At 46.4% G+C, this 17,152-nt stretch overlaps 5 protein-coding genes across 5 annotated transcripts; 3 read left to right on the forward strand and 2 right to left on the reverse strand.

Moving 5' to 3' along the window:
* Positions 1–866: 866 nt before the first annotated feature.
* TRV_00104 (uncharacterized protein) lies at positions 867–1,419 on the forward strand (the record flags this gene model as incomplete). The annotated part of the gene is made up of 2 exons (XM_003025644.1): positions 867–1,279; positions 1,356–1,419. The coding sequence occupies 2 exons, from the start codon at positions 867–869 to the stop codon at positions 1,417–1,419; spliced, it is 477 nt and encodes a 158-aa protein (XP_003025690.1).
* Positions 1,420–2,654: 1,235 nt separating this feature from the next.
* Positions 2,655–6,905, reverse strand: TRV_00105 (ABC a-pheromone efflux pump AtrD; the record flags this gene model as incomplete). The annotated part of the gene is made up of 5 exons (XM_003025645.1): positions 2,655–3,478; positions 3,583–3,705; positions 3,767–5,648; positions 5,717–6,383; positions 6,442–6,905. The coding sequence occupies 5 exons, from the start codon at positions 6,903–6,905 to the stop codon at positions 2,655–2,657; spliced, it is 3,960 nt and encodes a 1,319-aa protein (XP_003025691.1).
* Positions 6,906–8,719: 1,814 nt separating this feature from the next.
* On the forward strand, positions 8,720–10,306 carry TRV_00106 (uncharacterized protein; the record flags this gene model as incomplete). Its single annotated transcript, XM_003025646.1, has 1 exon — positions 8,720–10,306. One exon carries the CDS (start codon positions 8,720–8,722, stop codon positions 10,304–10,306), a length of 1,587 nt encoding a protein of 528 aa, XP_003025692.1.
* Positions 10,307–10,502: 196 nt separating this feature from the next.
* Positions 10,503–12,425, reverse strand: TRV_00107 (cytochrome P450 oxidoreductase GliF; the record flags this gene model as incomplete). Its single annotated transcript, XM_003025647.1, has 8 exons — positions 10,503–10,724; positions 10,779–10,824; positions 10,890–11,034; positions 11,102–11,460; positions 11,494–11,671; positions 11,757–11,816; positions 11,877–12,159; positions 12,240–12,425. The coding sequence occupies 8 exons, from the start codon at positions 12,423–12,425 to the stop codon at positions 10,503–10,505; spliced, it is 1,479 nt and encodes a 492-aa protein (XP_003025693.1).
* A 2,823-nt stretch (positions 12,426–15,248) lies between these two features.
* On the forward strand, positions 15,249–16,896 carry TRV_00108 (uncharacterized protein; the record flags this gene model as incomplete). The annotated part of the gene is made up of 6 exons (XM_003025648.1): positions 15,249–15,276; positions 15,340–15,414; positions 15,484–15,560; positions 15,621–15,779; positions 15,842–15,961; positions 16,015–16,896. The coding sequence occupies 6 exons, from the start codon at positions 15,249–15,251 to the stop codon at positions 16,894–16,896; spliced, it is 1,341 nt and encodes a 446-aa protein (XP_003025694.1).
* Between the last annotated feature and the right edge of the window lie 256 nt (positions 16,897–17,152).

Consider the following 17,152-nt stretch of genomic DNA (forward strand, 5'->3'; position numbering starts at 1 on the left):
TCTCTCTCTCTCTCTCTCTCTCTCACTTTTTTTTTCACTGCTTTTAACATCCCCAGGCCGAGTCGGATCGTCATGACTTTTTGCAGCATATATACGGCATGCTCTTTGGCGGACGCCTCATCTTTGCGCCCATATCAGACCAGCCAGAGAGAATACTCGACATTGGCACCGGCACAGGTAAGCCGTCCGTCCTCCTTTTCTCCCTCTCTACCTTCAGTCACACTGACCATCTATCAGGCATTTGGGCCCTGGACGTCGCAGAGTTCGTTGCTCCCTTCGCTTTCCTTGACGTTGGGGGGTGTTTTTTTTCTCTCGTGCTTACGCTGCAGTCAGTGCATATCCAGCCACACACGTTATCGGCACAGACATCTCGCCCATCCAGCCGACTTGGTCAGTTCGTTGGTTTTTCTTTACCCCATCCTTCCGCTCGTTTTCGTCTTCGTCTTCGCTTTTTTTTCTTTTCTCGTTCGTGCGAACCCTCGTAAAGAGTCTGTCTGACTAACGTTTCGTGCCAGGGTCTCGCCAAACATCTCCTTCGAGATCGATGACGCCGAAAGCGACTGGACATTTAGACAGCGCTTCGATCTCATCCACTTCCAGAACCTCAACGGTGCCATCCGTGACTGGCGTCGTCTGCTCTCGCAAATATACGAGTATGTCAAACAACTTTGCAACCGTTGAACCTAGTTAGCCCTCTGCTTGCTTTTTTCAGTCACGATTTCTCGCTCTTTGTTTCTTTTTTTTTTTTTTTTTTGGCTTTTGTCGCATTTGGCTTCCCGCTCCCGTTGCCGCTCCCGCTCAAGCTACCAATCTTTTCGCTTGGTTTGAGTTTGTTTGGCTGATCATGGCTGGAAAATAGCAATTTGATGCCAGGCGGGTATGTCGAGGCCAAAGAAACTGATGTGTACGCAACTTGCGACGACAACTCCATTCCCGAAGACTGCCATCTTCGCCAGTGGGAGTCCAACTGTATCAAGGCATGCAGTCTCATCGGCCAGACCCTGACAGCCCCAGAGAACGTCAAGAAATGGATGATTGAAGCTGGCTTTGTAGACGTCAAGGAGGAACAGTTTAAACTGCCCATCAACCCCTGGCCAAAGGACCCAGAGCTTAAACTGGCCGGCCGGTACCAGCAAGTTCAGTATTCCGATGCCCTCCAGCCATATGCTCTTGGACTGCTCGTCGAGGTTCTCGGCTGGTCCAGAGAGGAGATGGAACTCTTCCTGGTCGGCTTGAGAAAGGATCTCGCCAACCGTGCATTCCACGGGTATAACATAGTGTATGTCCTAACACTCGGTTTCTTCCCCTCACTCCCCTCCTTTTTTACACTGTTTAGACCACCACTAACATCGTAGCAGCCGTGTCATCACCGGCCGAAAACCAGGAATGGGAAAGAGAAAGTTCTCAGATACGGAGTAGTCTGCTTTCTCTTGTGATCCCCTTGTTTGTTATGAATAGCATCTTTGCAGCCGTTTCTCCCTCCCTCCTCTTTCGGGGGCCATTTATATACCCTTCTGTTCCTGGATTTCCGCCTGTCTGCCACAATATTCCTCGTTTCGACCCGGGCATAGAATCATCTTGATTTTCATCTTCAAGCAAAGTACCCCCTGATCTTTATTTTTTGGGAATATCTCTCTCTCTCGCCAATCTCCTCCTCCTCCTCTTTTCTTATCCTTTCTTTACTGTTATTTCAGCGATGGCATTGTTGGGTTTGGGTGTCAAAGTTATCCGTCAAAAATCTAGTTGACAGTCGAGAAAACGGGAATCTCCTTTCTCCTGCTGAGCGCGGTGGAACCGGAATGGTATCAACAACAGCCCATGATTATGATAGTGACGATGGAAGATTGATGGTAATACCATGGTATTTCTCTTATCTCTTTCACTCCTCAACGCTGTTTATGTATGATCAAATAGCAAAGTCTTTCCCAGTCCCTTTTTCCATGGAATGTCCCCGACATATCTATCAGTAGAACAGACCGTCAACAACAGCAAGCAAGACAGTAAAAATAATAGGAATAATCGAGAGAAAGAAAACACCCTCATCGATCCCCCAGGATCAAGGACAGCGTGAACCTTTTTATACGCCAGTGGCGTTCTCATCTTTCTGCCCGTCCCAGCTCTGCATGCTGCATATCTGCCCTTCTTCCTCACGCCCTCAGCCTCCATCCCTCCGCCACGGATCAGACACATCGAATCCGATTCCCTGGCAGCGGACACCTTCCCTCGTCTCGATCACGCCGGCAGGTCTCGAGGGCCTCAGATCTCTTCACCCTCGGCCTATCGTAGCGCTCTATCAAAGAGTATGTCTGGGATCGGCTTCGTCTAAGGTTTGCACTCTGCGTGGTGGCTTCGACTTTTTTTTTTCGTTCGTTTCTTTTTCTCTTATCTTCCCTTCTTTTTTTTTTTTTTTTGCTTATTCCTAGCCAACTCCATGAAGGCACAGAGTACAGAGTAGCGATCGATGGAGGTAACTATAGAGTAAGCATTTGTGGATGCTGTAACTCAAGGAACGGCGTCTCCTCAACTTCTCTCGAGCATAACTAAAGGAAACTCTTGGTAACTATTGTTTAAATTTGTTAACTGGGCCTGAAGAAAAGAAAATAGAATATTATAGTCCTCGAGTACCCCTTATAAAAAGTGCTCGCACAATTTAGTTACAGCTGCATTCTTAGCAAACGCCTCAGTCTTCCACCACTTCGACTACTCAGGTCAGGGAATGACCCTTCTTCAACTACAACCCCGCCATCCACAACAACTACATTATCAGCCAACTCCATCATATCCTTTGCGTGTGTAATTATTATCACTGTCAAACTCCGTCCAGAGGCCATCAGCCTCGTTACCGTTTGTTTTATCACTGTTGCACTCTCAACATCAAGACTAGACGTTGCTTCGTCGAGTATTAGGAGCTGTGGTCTACGAACAAGTGCCCTGGCAATCACTATTCTCTGCGCCTGGCCGCCAGAGACACCAACTCCACCATCTCCAACAAGAGTATCGTATCCTGATGGCAAGGAGGAGATGAAATCGTGGATTCCAGCTGCTGTGGCAGCAGCTTGGATATTGGTAGAGGTATTGAGTGAAGAGTTTTCAGGTAGACCATAGACAATATTTTCTTTGATAGATGCTGGGAATAGTGTTGGGTCCTGGGGGACGACTGATATCAACGACCGGAGAGTCGGAACATGAATGTTGCGAATGTTCACACCACCGAGTGTAATCGTACCAATGTTACCTGCCGACGGTGGAGATGGATAAAGAGCAAGTAATAAAGATGCAATGGTTGATTTCCCAGAGCCAGAAGGCCCAACAATTGCAGTACACGAGCCCTTGGGAATTTTAAGGTTGAAGTTATTCAGGACCTTCTTTCCAGGTCGGTTTGGATAACTGAAATCCACGTCTTTAAAATTGAGAGGCGTTAAGTCGTGGATGCGGAGGTTTCCTTGGCCTTCATGCGATTGATCTTCTGGCATGTTTACTAGATGCAATACCCTGGTCGCGGAGTCTCTAGATGAGCTGATTTGCGGAACTATGCAACAATTAATAAGCGGCTAGATATCACAGGGACTTAATATTGCTTACCCAGGGATAGCACTCCTCTCACGTTTGCCATGCTAAAAAGTAGCATTGAGAAGACCATCAAAACATCCTTGGCTGAATACTGAGAACTGGATACGAGGATAGCCCCATAATAAAATATAAGAGCTACATAGACAATGTCAGTACCATATCAAAAACCGGGGTGGAGTGTGGAATGTGGACTTACCATAAACAAAAAGAATTGAACACTCTGAGAATCCAAAAAGCAAACCAGAATAGCACCCTCGTTTGATACCAACTGTCAAGGCCTTCCCATTGGATTTGTTGTGTTTAGTATGGAAGTATGACTCCAAGGTCAGTGATCGAACTGTGCGAATATCGAGAAACGTCTCCGTGAACACGCCTGCCATTATCTCGCTCGCTTCATTCGACTTGTTCTCCCAAAAGCCGCTGATCTTTTCGTATAACCTCGTCAAGCCATATAAAGGGGGTGCCGTAGCAGCACCAACTAGTGCTAATTTCCAGCACACTGCAACTCCCCAGATAAATCCGATCAGTGTCATAACGACAGCAACAAACATGAAGCAGGCAAACCGTCCGATGAGGTTTCTCATTTCTTCCGGGTTCCGATCTAAACAGTGAGTCAAGTTGGATAGGCTGTTCTCGTCCCTCTCAAACCAAGACTTGCACTGTTGTAAGATTCGGCGAATGGCTTTGTAACGGAATTGGTCGACCCAGGCTTGGCCACATCGTTCCAGAAGATAGTGCATGAAGAATGATGCTATCCCATTAACAACAGCTACACCCAATACCGTAAGAGCCCATTGCATTGCCAGTCGAGATCTGTTTTCGACAACAAAGAAAGTGGTTAGTAGCTGTGAGAATACGTAAGAAAAACATGGCGTTGCAGCTGCATAGAAAAAGGCAGCGACAAAACCGAAAAGTAATGACATTCGGTTTGAAGGTGACAACGATGGTATCACGGTCAAGAGAATCTGTGACATTGAGTAGCTTTTTTGCAATGGCTCGTTATTTGGTTTCAAGGGCGAAGGCGTTTGGTTGTCACGGGTCGCTGGCTGGGGTTGTTCTAAGTCTTTTTCGACTCTTTTGTCATCCAGTGCATCTAACGGGGACTTTCTGAACCTGGGGCTCGTATGGTCAATAAGACGCTCAACCATACTACTTCTCCTTGACTGACTGCTCTGTTCTGCCTCAGAAAATGTCCGCTCGAGAGAAAAGCTGTTATGAAAGAACGGAGAAATAGGAGTGGTTAATGAACGTCGTTCAGTCATTGACCGCTCTATACTGCTGAAGCTTGATCTTCTCCTATTATCTGACATGGGACCTGGAGATTTCACGCTCCAATTAGAGGTAGTTGGCGTGGTGTCTGTTGGCAGAGTCGCAAGATTATTAAGATCGAACACACCAGCTGCCTTCTTCTCAAGGATATGTCTGTATCCCTGATGAGCTATTTTCCCTTTGTCGATGACATAAACAAAATCCTGAGGCCGAATTTGTGAAAGGTCGTGTGTAATAATGATGGTGGTCTTTCCTTGTCGCCACGCGCGGATTGCGTTCATTAGGGAGATCCTACTTGAATAGTCTAGGGCACTGGTAGACTCATCGAGTATCAATATAGGGGTATCCCGCAACCTGGCTCTGGCTAATGCCATCCTCTGTCGCTGCCCTCCACTCAGGGACCTACCACCCAAGCCAACAACAGTGTCGAGTCCTAATGGAAAGCTAAGGATGGTATCCTGCAGACCTGCAAGTTTTGTGGCCGCATATATATCCTGAGCAGTGGTTTCTTCAGTATTCCGTGAGCCAAAAGTGATATTTTTCAGAATTGTCTCATTGAAAAGAATGCTTTCCTGCTGAACAAGAGTAATGTTATTGCGAATCCAGCTGATATCTAGAGTCTGGATCAACCTGTCATCAATATGGATTTCACCAAATGTTGGTGCATAAAATCTCATAAGCAAATTTCCGATGGTGCTTTTCCCTGAACCACTTTTGCCAACAACGAAAGTTGTATCACCCGCTGGGAAGAAGAAAGAGCAATTGTCTAGGACTCTTCTCCCAGGTTGAGATGGGTATGCAAATGTGACCTGAAGAACGAGACCACTGTTAGTAGCTGAATGACACAAATAACAAAACGGGATAAGGCAAGATTTACCTCTGAAAATCGAATATCGCCTTCACAAAACACAGGGGAAAGAGTTGAGCCTCCAAGCTCCCGCAATGTGCATGTGTGGCAAGTATCATTGAATATATGCTTGATAGCAGCCGAGGCCGTCCGTCCCTTTTCGAGGATAATAAGTCGAGGAATAATCTCCTCTATTGACTGTGTTGCTTGCAAACAGGCCCAGAAAGTTGTCAACACTTGACCAGCATTCAGACTACCCTTTGCCACAAGATAACTGCCGTACCAGAATCCCTGCACGAACATTCCGAATGTTAGGAAAGAAATTAGGCCAATCTGAGAAGCACTGTAGAGAGCCTCTTTGTAGTACCAATGAGCAGCGATGCCAATTGCAGTTTTGTATTTTTCAGCTTCTGTATCTTGACTGTTGAAGTGTTTTACCACATCAACGGAAGAAATGGCTGTCGTTGCAATTTTCGACGCCTTGGTGAGTGCTACCTGTTGCCCTTCAATCTTTGGTTGGACCTTTGAGGAGAAGAAGGCAATGATGATGGCACAAAGTGGTACACTAGCAAGACATACAAGTGTCAGACTCCACGACATGTACAGAGCCAGGACCAGAGCGGCAATAGCAGCAGTAAGGTTGTATAGGGTGGCTCCTAGAGGCTGTGACGTGGCTAGCTGGAGATCTCGGATGTAGCTATGTGCCGTTAATAGTGCCCTTCTAAAACTCTGAATGAGTTGCGGTATAAACATACGCTTGAATCCGGGGTAAAATGGCAGGGAGCCCGTCGGTGACTCCATCAAACCATCTCATCTCCTTGTGTAGTAACTCTTCAAATGCCCATCTTCTCGCATTTTTAGCCTGTAGCTCGCCAAAGATAACCCACAAGGAGAAATATGCCCAGTCCAAAAACCAGACACCGGACCCGAGGGCCAGAATGTATGTACATTCGAGGGAGGTAGTCGATAGCAGCTGGCCAGCAGAGATCGAGTGAGAACCGAAACTTGAAAAGACATTAAACAGCTTGCCCAGTATCCAGGCAAGTAAAGGGACAGCAAGCCCACGGGCTATGCTAAAGGCCAGAGCAAGAGCCAAAGGAGCAATATGCCTCTTAGACGTGAAGCGGAAGAGAGACGTCCATCCTGCCCGCAGCCGCTGCTCCTCGACAGGCCCCGAAACCGCCGGTGGCTGCTCGCCTGGACGCGAGGTCTGAGGCATCGAGATATCAACTTGCTACGACAGCAATGGTAGTTTTATATTCGAGCTGTAGCCCGCCGTATCCCATCTGTATATTCTGTCTCAGCCAGCAATGTCCAGGAGGAAGAACAAGTCAGTCCATCGTCCTGGGAGGAGGCCATGGAAGAGCAGCCGTGGCGAGGCGGGCCATCACCTCGTAAATGAGCAGCAGCCATGGCCTCGATATGGATCTAGACACTGGTTCTTTTGTGGTATAATGCCCGGTACAGAGTACTTCGTGACTTTTTCTGGTCCCTTGAGATGCTTTGAATGCGCGCTTCTTTGTGTCCCTTACTAGTCGGATCTTGCTTGCTATTGTTCCTGTGGAGATGCCAGCGCTATTTATCAGAGATGAATAGAGACGAGGCTGTGTTTCTTCATAAAGGCGGAGGAGGACGGAGGCGCGGACAACAACCGCCGTCTGGTCGAGGCTGGGACGGCGTTGTTGGTCGATTGACGTTGTTTGGTGACGGCTTGACGGTGGGTGTTTTTTCCTTCGTCGAGACAACACTCGCAACACAGCAAGCAGCAGCAGCAACAACAACAACAACAACAACAGAACCACCGGCACTCGCAATAGTTACGACACCAAAAAACCAACAATGAGCGATATATATTCGATTTAGGCTGGCATTGGGGGGGGGGGGCTATCTACGCTGTCTCATCTTTCTGCTTTTCATCTCTTGAGAAGACCGTGGAGTCCTTAGCTTACAGGGTAAGCCTTCCAACCGGTGGCTGCCAGGGCTTCGCGGACGAAGATAAATACAGGCTTACGGTGGTTTCTATGGCGGAGTGTGAGAGGGCGAGGGTCAAGGAGATCGGCCGTGAAGATACAGCATTCACGCCTCGAAGCGGATAAAGCCAGCGATGCTCACGTCCCCCCATATCCCACAGTCAAACCGCGAACAGGCCTCTCGATGGACGCGCACGCTGTATACCTCGCAATCACCATCGGAAATATCTGCACAACAGAGAGGAATGAAAGGTATAAGAGGCTAGTTGACGCCATGAACGAGACTACGCTGATGGTTGATCCGCCCATGTCGTGGAGCTGAGTGGCAGACAACAACCTGATATCGACCACATTGAGAGTTCGGAATCGTTCGTTGAATTAAACTGCTCTGCAATGTCACGACAACTCATCTTGCATCCAGCGAACTAGCTGTTTGGTCTTACTCACTGGCTCCTTGATCAAAGCAAGATGCAAGTATCCCTAGAGATATCCAGCCACCGTCCTACCATCAAATGAACCATGGCAACAACCCAGTGCTGCTACTCTTACTAGGCTCCCTGCATCTAGTAGTTGAATGCTCTGCTTCAAGCCAATTATACCCTTTTCAACCATTACCGGTTGTCTGACTACCATTTGCGGGAGATGATCGCACCCTGCAGCTGCAGAGCGCCTCAGGCTCATCACCCACAAAACAGGAACACAACCTATCCTCAGGCACGCTCCATTGACCAAACAGGTTGAACAGCGCCTTAAATAATGATTTCGATCTTCAGCACATATGTATGCAAGTGCTATTGGACAAACGTCGGGGATCGGCTGTTTCTTTGCTAGCAGCGCTTCAAGACTCCTTTGTCTTATTGCATCTTGTGCACGTAGATCTAACGCCCTCAACAGTTGATAAACGCCAGCTTTGTCTGTTCTTATCGACATACTAATATTTATTTTTTTGGCCAGATGTCTCGCTTTTAATTTTTAACTTGCAATTCACCTCTAATTCTCTTCCTTGGAGTTGTCCATCGGTTATAATTCTCATAGATCTGGTGCTAGTTTTTACCAAAATACTATGTGGGAACCCCAAAAGAAGTCTCCGAAAAGGCCAGTAGAGCTGGCAGATACCAGTATCGCAATGAAGCCATCAACAATAGGCGACAGAGTGAGGTTCTTCGGGCTTGTTGCTGTTCTATTTTTCTCTATTTTCTTGACATTTCTCGAGGCTGCTATTCTTGCGGCACTCGCTCCCCAAATTTCAAGCAACTTCAACGATACTGAGCATGCTGGGTGGTATAACTATGCCTACATTTTGACATTTGCCAGCCTTCAACCCAGTTGGGGTAAAATTTACCGCTGCTTCTCTTTGAAACCTGCATTCTTGATCTCCTTTCTTATTCTCGGACTGGGTTCGATTATCTGCGGAACTGCAGCTACACCAAAGACATTCATTGCTGGCCGTGCAATTTCCGGGGTAGCTGGAGGAGGGCTCATAACCGGTGCTTATACCGTTGTTGGGCACACTATAAAAAATGGACGCCGGCGTCCTCTATATATCGGTATCCTTGGTGCAGCATATGGTACATCTAATATTGCTGGTGCATATATTGGGACGCTCTTCCTTGGCTCCGTCTCCTATAGATGGATATTTTATACCAACACCGCTATCGGAAGCCTCTGTTTTATTGCTTTATTATTTTGTTTCGCCATAGTGCCAACGGTGATCCCACTACCAGTATCACGGAAGGAAATGTTTCTCCTTCTTGACCTTCCAGGGCTTGTGACTATATGGCCTGCGATGGTCTGCTATGTCATTTCGATGCAATCAAGGAAAACCACAGATTTGTGGAGCGACACAATAACTACCGTCACCCGTTTCGCATTCGGAGTTCTCTTGGTCATTTTTTTCCTTTCCCAGTGGTGGAGTGGGAAGTATGCGAACATCAAGCTTCGCCTTTTTGCTACCCGGGATACAGCTGTATGTACTGCTTTTACATTCTTTCTCGCAGGGGCTCTGGCCACTCATCTATATATCTTGCCGACATACGCACAGGCCCTTGATGGAGCGTCGGTACCTGAGTCACGGATCCGTATGATGCCGTTAATGATTGCCATATCGTCTTCTTCAATACTTTCTGGCTACCTAATCGGCAAATTTGGCTACTATACCCCAATGCTGGTCATTGGAGGAATTTTCACAATCATAGGTACCGGTATCCTCTACACCCTAGACGCAGCAACGACACCGTACAAATGCGCAACATTCCAAGTTATCACCGGAATTGGGATTGGTGCCGCCTGCCAGGTACCTATCATTGTGAACATGAGTTTGGTTGAAATTGAAGATCTTCCAACTATTATCACCGCAACATTCTTTCTACAGTCTCTTGGAGGTTTCTTTCTCAACCAAGCATCCCAGGCTGCATTCATTGGAAAAATACGAAAACTCACAGCTACGAGCACTGATCCCAAGGTAGTGACAGTCATTCAGCTTTCTGCCACTTCTTTACGTGATGAATTTACAGGTGAAAGTTTGAAACTGGTGCTGAACGCGTATCATGGGGGAATCGAGATAGTTTCTATAATCGGGATAGTTGCTGCTAGCATGGCCCTGATCCTTTCAATTTCTCCCCAGTGGAAAAAGCTGAGTGAAGCCAACTGAACATGCCTTTTTCATATGTTGAAAACGAGTCATGACCTCGCTACGTTTTATGAAACGGACTTACGAAATATTCAGTAATATGATGATCAATTTCTCCAAAAGTATCTAACCTCGACACTATTGTGCATTAATATAATATTCATTCCCATTTTATGTTTCCCAAAGTAGATCTTCCCGGGCCCGCGCCTGATTAAATTTATTGTCTTCGCCTGCATAATACTTCAGACTCTGGATTGATAAGAAGAGCAGAAATAAGAGTAAAATTTTTCGGTCGTCCTTGTCCGTCTGGGAAAGCCCAATCGTAATTCATTATCAAATGAGCAAGGAGAATTTTGGTCTCGTTAATAGCAAAGAATCTACCAGGACAAGCATGTGTTCCCAGGCCGAACGATAGACTCTCAAGTCCAATGGAAGTGGCCTAGAATGTGTTAGAGATTTTATTATTATGAGGTGCCAAACTGTCTATACGTACTTGGTACTTGTGGTCATTTCCTTCAGCAGCCCGTAGCCTTTCAAATCTGCAGGATTGAAAGTGTAAGCATTAACTACTTAATGTGAGGCTATTCGGAAGCATGCCACGTACCTGAATCCATCAAATTTCTCAGGATTCTCCCATAGCTGAGTATCATAATTTATCTGGAAAGAATTGAACCCAAGTATAGACCCTGCTGGTAGAACCGTACCATCAGATAACTTTGTAGTGGCTAACACTTTGCGTTCCATGCCAACTAAATGGGTAAATAGCTGTTAACTTCCACCTCCTGTAGATTAAAGAGGGCCAGAAAGAGGTATTACCGAATGACGATGGGTTTAACCGTTGAGTCTCTCTAAGGAAGGAGTCCAGCTTGCGGAGTTTCTGCATGGCAGCCTTAGAAGTGAGACTTCCATCTTCTGCTAAAACAGTCTCAATCTCTTCCCTCAAAGGAGCCACGTGTTCTGGTGCCGCAGCTAGATGGAATAATGCATGACAGGCGTTCATGGAGGTTGTATGCATTGATGTAAAAGCGGCCATCAGTTGGTTTGTGGCCTGAAAATCCAAGGACATCCCTTTTTGCGGGTTGATATTAATGAAGGATTGGATCATATCCCTTGGAGGCTTATATGCAGGGTCCTTGAGCTTTTCAATGCGTTCTTCAAGAATCGGTTTAAGCAGCCTGTTTCGTTATTTATGCGGTTAGTTATCTTACCGTACCAGTAGGTATGCCGTCACCAACCTTTTAACGGTAGCATAATGCCGTCGCACAGCCCATAGCTGCGGAAGAAACATATTCAAAAGCGGGTGAATTATGCTTGGGGTCATATGCAGAATCATACCAGCTTTGAATGCATCTTCAGTATATTTCAATATACATCCCAGCTTGATACCTATTGTCAGCGCCTTTCAAAGCATGAATACAAGGGAGCCTTACCCATTCTTTGTTATGACAAAGTGGCAGACCAACCAACACACGGCTCGTCATAGAAGACACCATGTCAAGCAGCGTAGGCAATAGTTTCACCGGTGCATAGTCTGGGTTTCAGTGTTATAAAAGCATTCCTTGGGAGTATACAGTAACGGTACCTAACTTACCATTCCCACAAAATCCAAGCTTGGTTTTAACGACTGAGATAGCTTCTTCCTGGAGCAGCTCATGAGCATGCACTATGTTTTGAGTCAGGTCACGCCGCAGAGCAGTCACCAAGCTGTGATCGTGAGTTGCGATCATAGTATACTCCCCAGCCATTGCGTCTTTAACAAGAGCCTTGAAGCTCATCTGGCTCTCGGGAAACCGCTTAATCTCATCCAAGTATTTACGAGGCAGAATTATCATCTGCTTTGCCGGGACTTGGATTTCATAAGGCTTGTCTGGATACTGTGAACTTTCATGTCAGAACTATCTGATTTTTACTTAGAATAATAGCATTTGTTCAAAGGGCATGATGTGGTCAATACCAGCTTGGATCCTTCGATAATACCTGGCTCCATGTCATTTGATTTTAGCTTGATAACTGGGAAGCCAGTCGCTGGCACCTTTCGGGTACCAGTAGTAGCTTTCAAACATATCCAAAGGACTGCGAAGAGAAGTAGAACAGCCAGCCAGAGATGGATGGTTGGATATGCTTCTAACAACCCAGCCATGACTATTGATTCGAAGTTATTCGACTGATTCTCTCAGCTGTCTTGTTGCTGTGCCCTGTCCGGCAGGCTTGGAGCCTTATATAGCAAACTGCGAAGGGCCAGTTCTGTGGGTACATCATCGGCTGTGAAAGGCCAGGCCGAATGGCACAGTCCTGACTGGTCGGCTGCTAGGGGATCCCTTGCATTTTGGCCCCTTTCTTTCTCCGTATTATAGAACCGACGTACGCTGTTCCTCGCGCACAAAATCTGTCCTTTCATTCGTTGGCGCCTCCCTTGCTTTGCAGAACAGGTATAACAGCCCGCCCAAGCGGCTTTTGCAGCAGATCAAGCGGCAACATCTTCCGCCCATCCATCTGTATGTTTCACCACAGCCCCCTCCTCTCAGCCAAAGCGTCTGGGTTTCAGCCTTGCATGTCGCTCTCCCTCATCCCAGTCAAGCAGCAGAGACATGGACTTTCGGCTGCAAATCAACGTTGACATCAAGAACTTTGCTTTTCTCCACATTTAAAATCCTTCAAATAAACTTTAAGCAAACCTTAAAACTTTGTTACATAAATGGAACATTCACTATCACATGATTGAAAATTTATCACGTGATTATAAATCCGAACCTTCCTAAGAGGGAAAGAGAGAAAATGACAACCCGCGGCTTCTTCGATCCTCAAAATATCAATTATCAATTATCAAAAGGACGCTGTCAACTTCTTCTCGTCTCCTGTCTTTGGTTCCATGGCAGATGCGCAGTTCTCCGGCAAATGAGAGTATAAGGTGTGCAAGAAGGCAGCCATATATACGGGGTACGGCTGGTGACATTCAAATCTGTCCTGATTCCTGCGTTTTCTGCCATCAATCTGATATATCGTTGGTGGACAGATGGACCTCACATCGGCTTCCAAACCTATGACTTTTCCTTAACTCTTGGATATTAAAGAAATCATCTTGACGCTGTTTATCGGACTCGATATGTCAAACTCGATTTTTGAACATCATCTATTTGATGTTCAACTCTAGTGATCTGGGATGCCTTATCACTGAACCTACAGCTTCTTCGTCAAGTAATGAACGCCGCTATCTTGATACCAAATCTTATTAACAAAAAATATCAATACCCCAATCTAATCCTTGATAATTTGATTTTCCAAGGGATAATTTTTCTAAGGGGAATATATTGAAAGTTCTATCACTTTACTCTATGAGTGGCACTGCTTCACGGAACGTTGATAGCTCCTGGTCCAGTGCAATTCGCCAAATTAGATTTGAACATTCAGGTTCATAAATTTACGTGAATGGTAGAAACATATTCACCACCCATTGACAATATTAAAAAAACACACAACCATTTCCACCGCAACCTTTTCTTCCCAAATCCCCCATTGCTGCCATAATCAGGACAGCTGTCACATAATTTTGCTTCATCCAAACCTTTGCACAACTCTTTTAGACCTACACGAGATGCCTGTTGTCAAGGTTATTAAGTCCAGGAGGAAGAGGAAATATTGGGCCTCGCTGGACTGCTCCAATAAACGGACTACGCTGAGAACGGTCATGCATGAGGTATCGTGAAAATAATCAGGTTTCTGAAAACACACTGACGTTCTAACCCATCCTTGTAGTTACCGTATGTACAACAAAAGAGCATTTCACTATTACAATTGCAATACCGAGGATGATGACCCTTCAGCTATCGTCTAGATCGTCAGGCCGTATTTCCGGAACTGCAAGGTCTTCCTGCTCAGAGGGTCTTTCCGTCTTCCCAACTACGAGTGGCTGATATCAAACCCCGGTCGCGAATACCGTGTGAAAGGCGAGGACTGCATTGCCCTCTGTGGAAGCAAGACTGCGGCGGTCGTCATAGAAGAAGATTAACCAGCAAGAACACGTCTTCCCAACACGCCGAGAGGTCAAGACCAGTGCCTCGTTTCATAGCTGAAATCTCTGCACCGGGCGAGCCAGCCCTTTATAGCTGGATGCCTCTTGGCTAATGTTTCCATGTACGAACAAAGAACAGAATATAAGTTATGCTGTGGGGGTAACTAACTACAACATGGCGCTGAAGAAAGAAAAGGGCCCGCTGTGCCGTGCTAGCAGCTGTGACTAGGGCATTAGACTGGCCGAACACAATAATGAAAGTCGATAGAAGACTCTTCTTGGATGTTCCTTAGCGGCCCTGGAGGACTCTTGCTGTATCTACTACTGTCGATGGGCCGAAACATGCTGCATGCACGATGATGCAATGTTATTTTCCAGCTTCCAGTAACCGTTCTAGTTAATTCTCACACCCCAGAATATCACTATTTGTCCGTCTGCAATCGCCGTATCGTCCTCTAGGCTGCGGTACGTAAAGGGGAGGGTTATATATGGCCCAGGCCTGCCTTAACAGCTAAAAGTAAGCCTTTTTTTAACTAACTAGTTAGTTAAGCGTTATGGCCCACTGCAACTAGTTAGCTACAAGCCTCTTTATTCCCCAGATTAACCAGATAATAATTCTGATAAATTAATATTGATTGCCTTCCCTAGAAAAGGCTCCGGGCTCTCGAGGTGTAGCGAGGAAGAAGAGAGACCCAAGAAGTGCGCCAACCGCCCCGCCGCCGCCGCCGCCGCTGCCCTTTGTACCCGTGCCTGCACTAGTTAGTTAGCTGGTTAGAACAACGAACTAGCTAGCCAGCAACCAGCGACTTGACCAAGTATTTCAACTATTTAAGAACCATCCAGGGGCGCCCGCCTGACACGTATATCGAAATATCCTAAGACGAGAAGAGAACGAAAGCGACGCCCTGTTGTTTGTCGGACTGTCCCGTTTGCGCCTGTCTCGATCAAAACATCATGGACACTCTAGAACTTCAAGGCGAAGGTATGGCCGCAGCCCCTAACTATCTCCCGCGCATTCGCTAATCGACGATATCGCAAATATCAGAGAAGTTAATCGAAGTCAGCCACCTGCTCAAGACTCTTCGGTCAGACTTGGACCAGAAGTCCCTTCAGACGTCCCGTATGCGCCGCCACAAAACGCCCTCTTCATGCACTGACCGTCATAATAACGTGCCGTTTTAAATAACAGAGCTGATCGAGACCCTACAAAAACTTCGAGTCCACGGTCGAAAGCTGGAAAATGCAGACCCCATATACGAAAAGGAGGTATGGAAGCGGACAGTTTTGTATGCGCAACGTCACGGTTTTAACAGACTGTGTTTGTAGGGTATAGCGACCCTGTCTACGTACGGGTTCGACGAACCAGATGCGATCATATACCGGGAAGCCTTACGATGTCTAGCGAATGCGTTACTGCTCGAGAAGGCCACACGCCAACGGTTTGTCGACCTAGGAAATGGAAGGAAAGCGGCAGAGAAGCTCAAGGTACGTGCTTTGGATTCCGGCACAAGCGGTATTACGTCGTTTAACTGGGAGGGTACAAACAGGAAGAGAACTCGGACGATGAATTTTTATGCTCACGACTACTATTCCTAACGACTTACGATTCAGATCTGGATTTTGACAAGTTGTTCAGCGAGTGTTCTCTGGGAGAGAGCATCAATAACGTATGACACCGACATTGATCTGTTACTTCCCTGAAAGACTAACACCAGTACAGCATATATATCGACATTCCAAGCAGTTCTCCAAGGGAAAAAAGAAGAAGCTTACTCCTATCGATGAACTTGCTCTCTCAGAGACCCTCAAGTTGATGTTTAATATTACAAACTACTACCCTCATCAAGTTGCAGCATTCTCGCCGTCAATACCCCACATACTCAAAATCTTAAGTCGCATTGAGATACCAACTCCACCGCTGCAGGCTCCAGTCAACTATCTGGTCAACTCATTGCTGAATTTAGATCTCGCGGCGGAGAAAAGCAAGCCATTCAGCACTAATCCACTCTTCCCAAAATTTGACCAGAACTGCAATGTGGATAAACTGATTAATATCCTTGACCAGGCGGTAGCCATGCATAAGCCATCCGATCTAGAGACTCTCGCTGTTCCACTACTCACTCTCCTGAGGAAGATATACTCATTCGCCCCGGAAGGCCCGAGAAAATACATGGAATGGCTTCTGCTTCCTGAAGATAACGACCGTGATCTACCTATAGGGCAATCCAATACACTCTCATCCCGCTTACTACGGTTATCAACATCTCCCGTAGCGCCTAGCCTGCGAGACGGCATTTCGGCACTCATGTTCGAGTTATCCGGAAGCAATGCCAGTGAATTTGTGAGGAATGTAGGGTACGGTTTTGCTGCCGGCTTCCTCATGTCCCATGATATGGCTATCCCTGAAAGTGCAAAGGAAGCCTACAGCTCAAAGGGTAACAAGGAATTTAATTCGGCCATTAATCCGATTACTGGTCAACGTTTCGATGCTGAGCCTGTAGACAATGGGCCCGAGATGACTGAGGAAGAGAAGGAGCGAGAAGCTGAGAGACTCTTTGTGCTTTTTGAGAGGTACTGTCTCCTAGATTCCAACACTCTTTGACTATAGCACCGTTTAATTATGGAACGTTTGGGATTACCATTGCTGACTATCTTACCCTATTACAGGCTACGTGCTACAGGAGCTGTTAATGTTGAAAATCCTGTTCGAACGGCCGTGGAGCAAGGTCGAATCGAAGAACTCGATTAGTTCTTTTTGCATAAATGTACTGTTTTATATACCTCCAATCCATCTCGGTGGTTTAGCATAAGTTGTCTGTTTGCAACATCTAATATGAATACAAAATATCGGTACAATC

Source organism: Trichophyton verrucosum (assembly GCF_000151505.1).
Source record: "Trichophyton verrucosum HKI 0517 chromosome Unknown contig00006_1.f1.exp, whole genome shotgun sequence".
In the NCBI taxonomy this organism is placed as follows: Eukaryota; Fungi; Ascomycota; class Eurotiomycetes; order Onygenales; family Arthrodermataceae; genus Trichophyton; species Trichophyton verrucosum.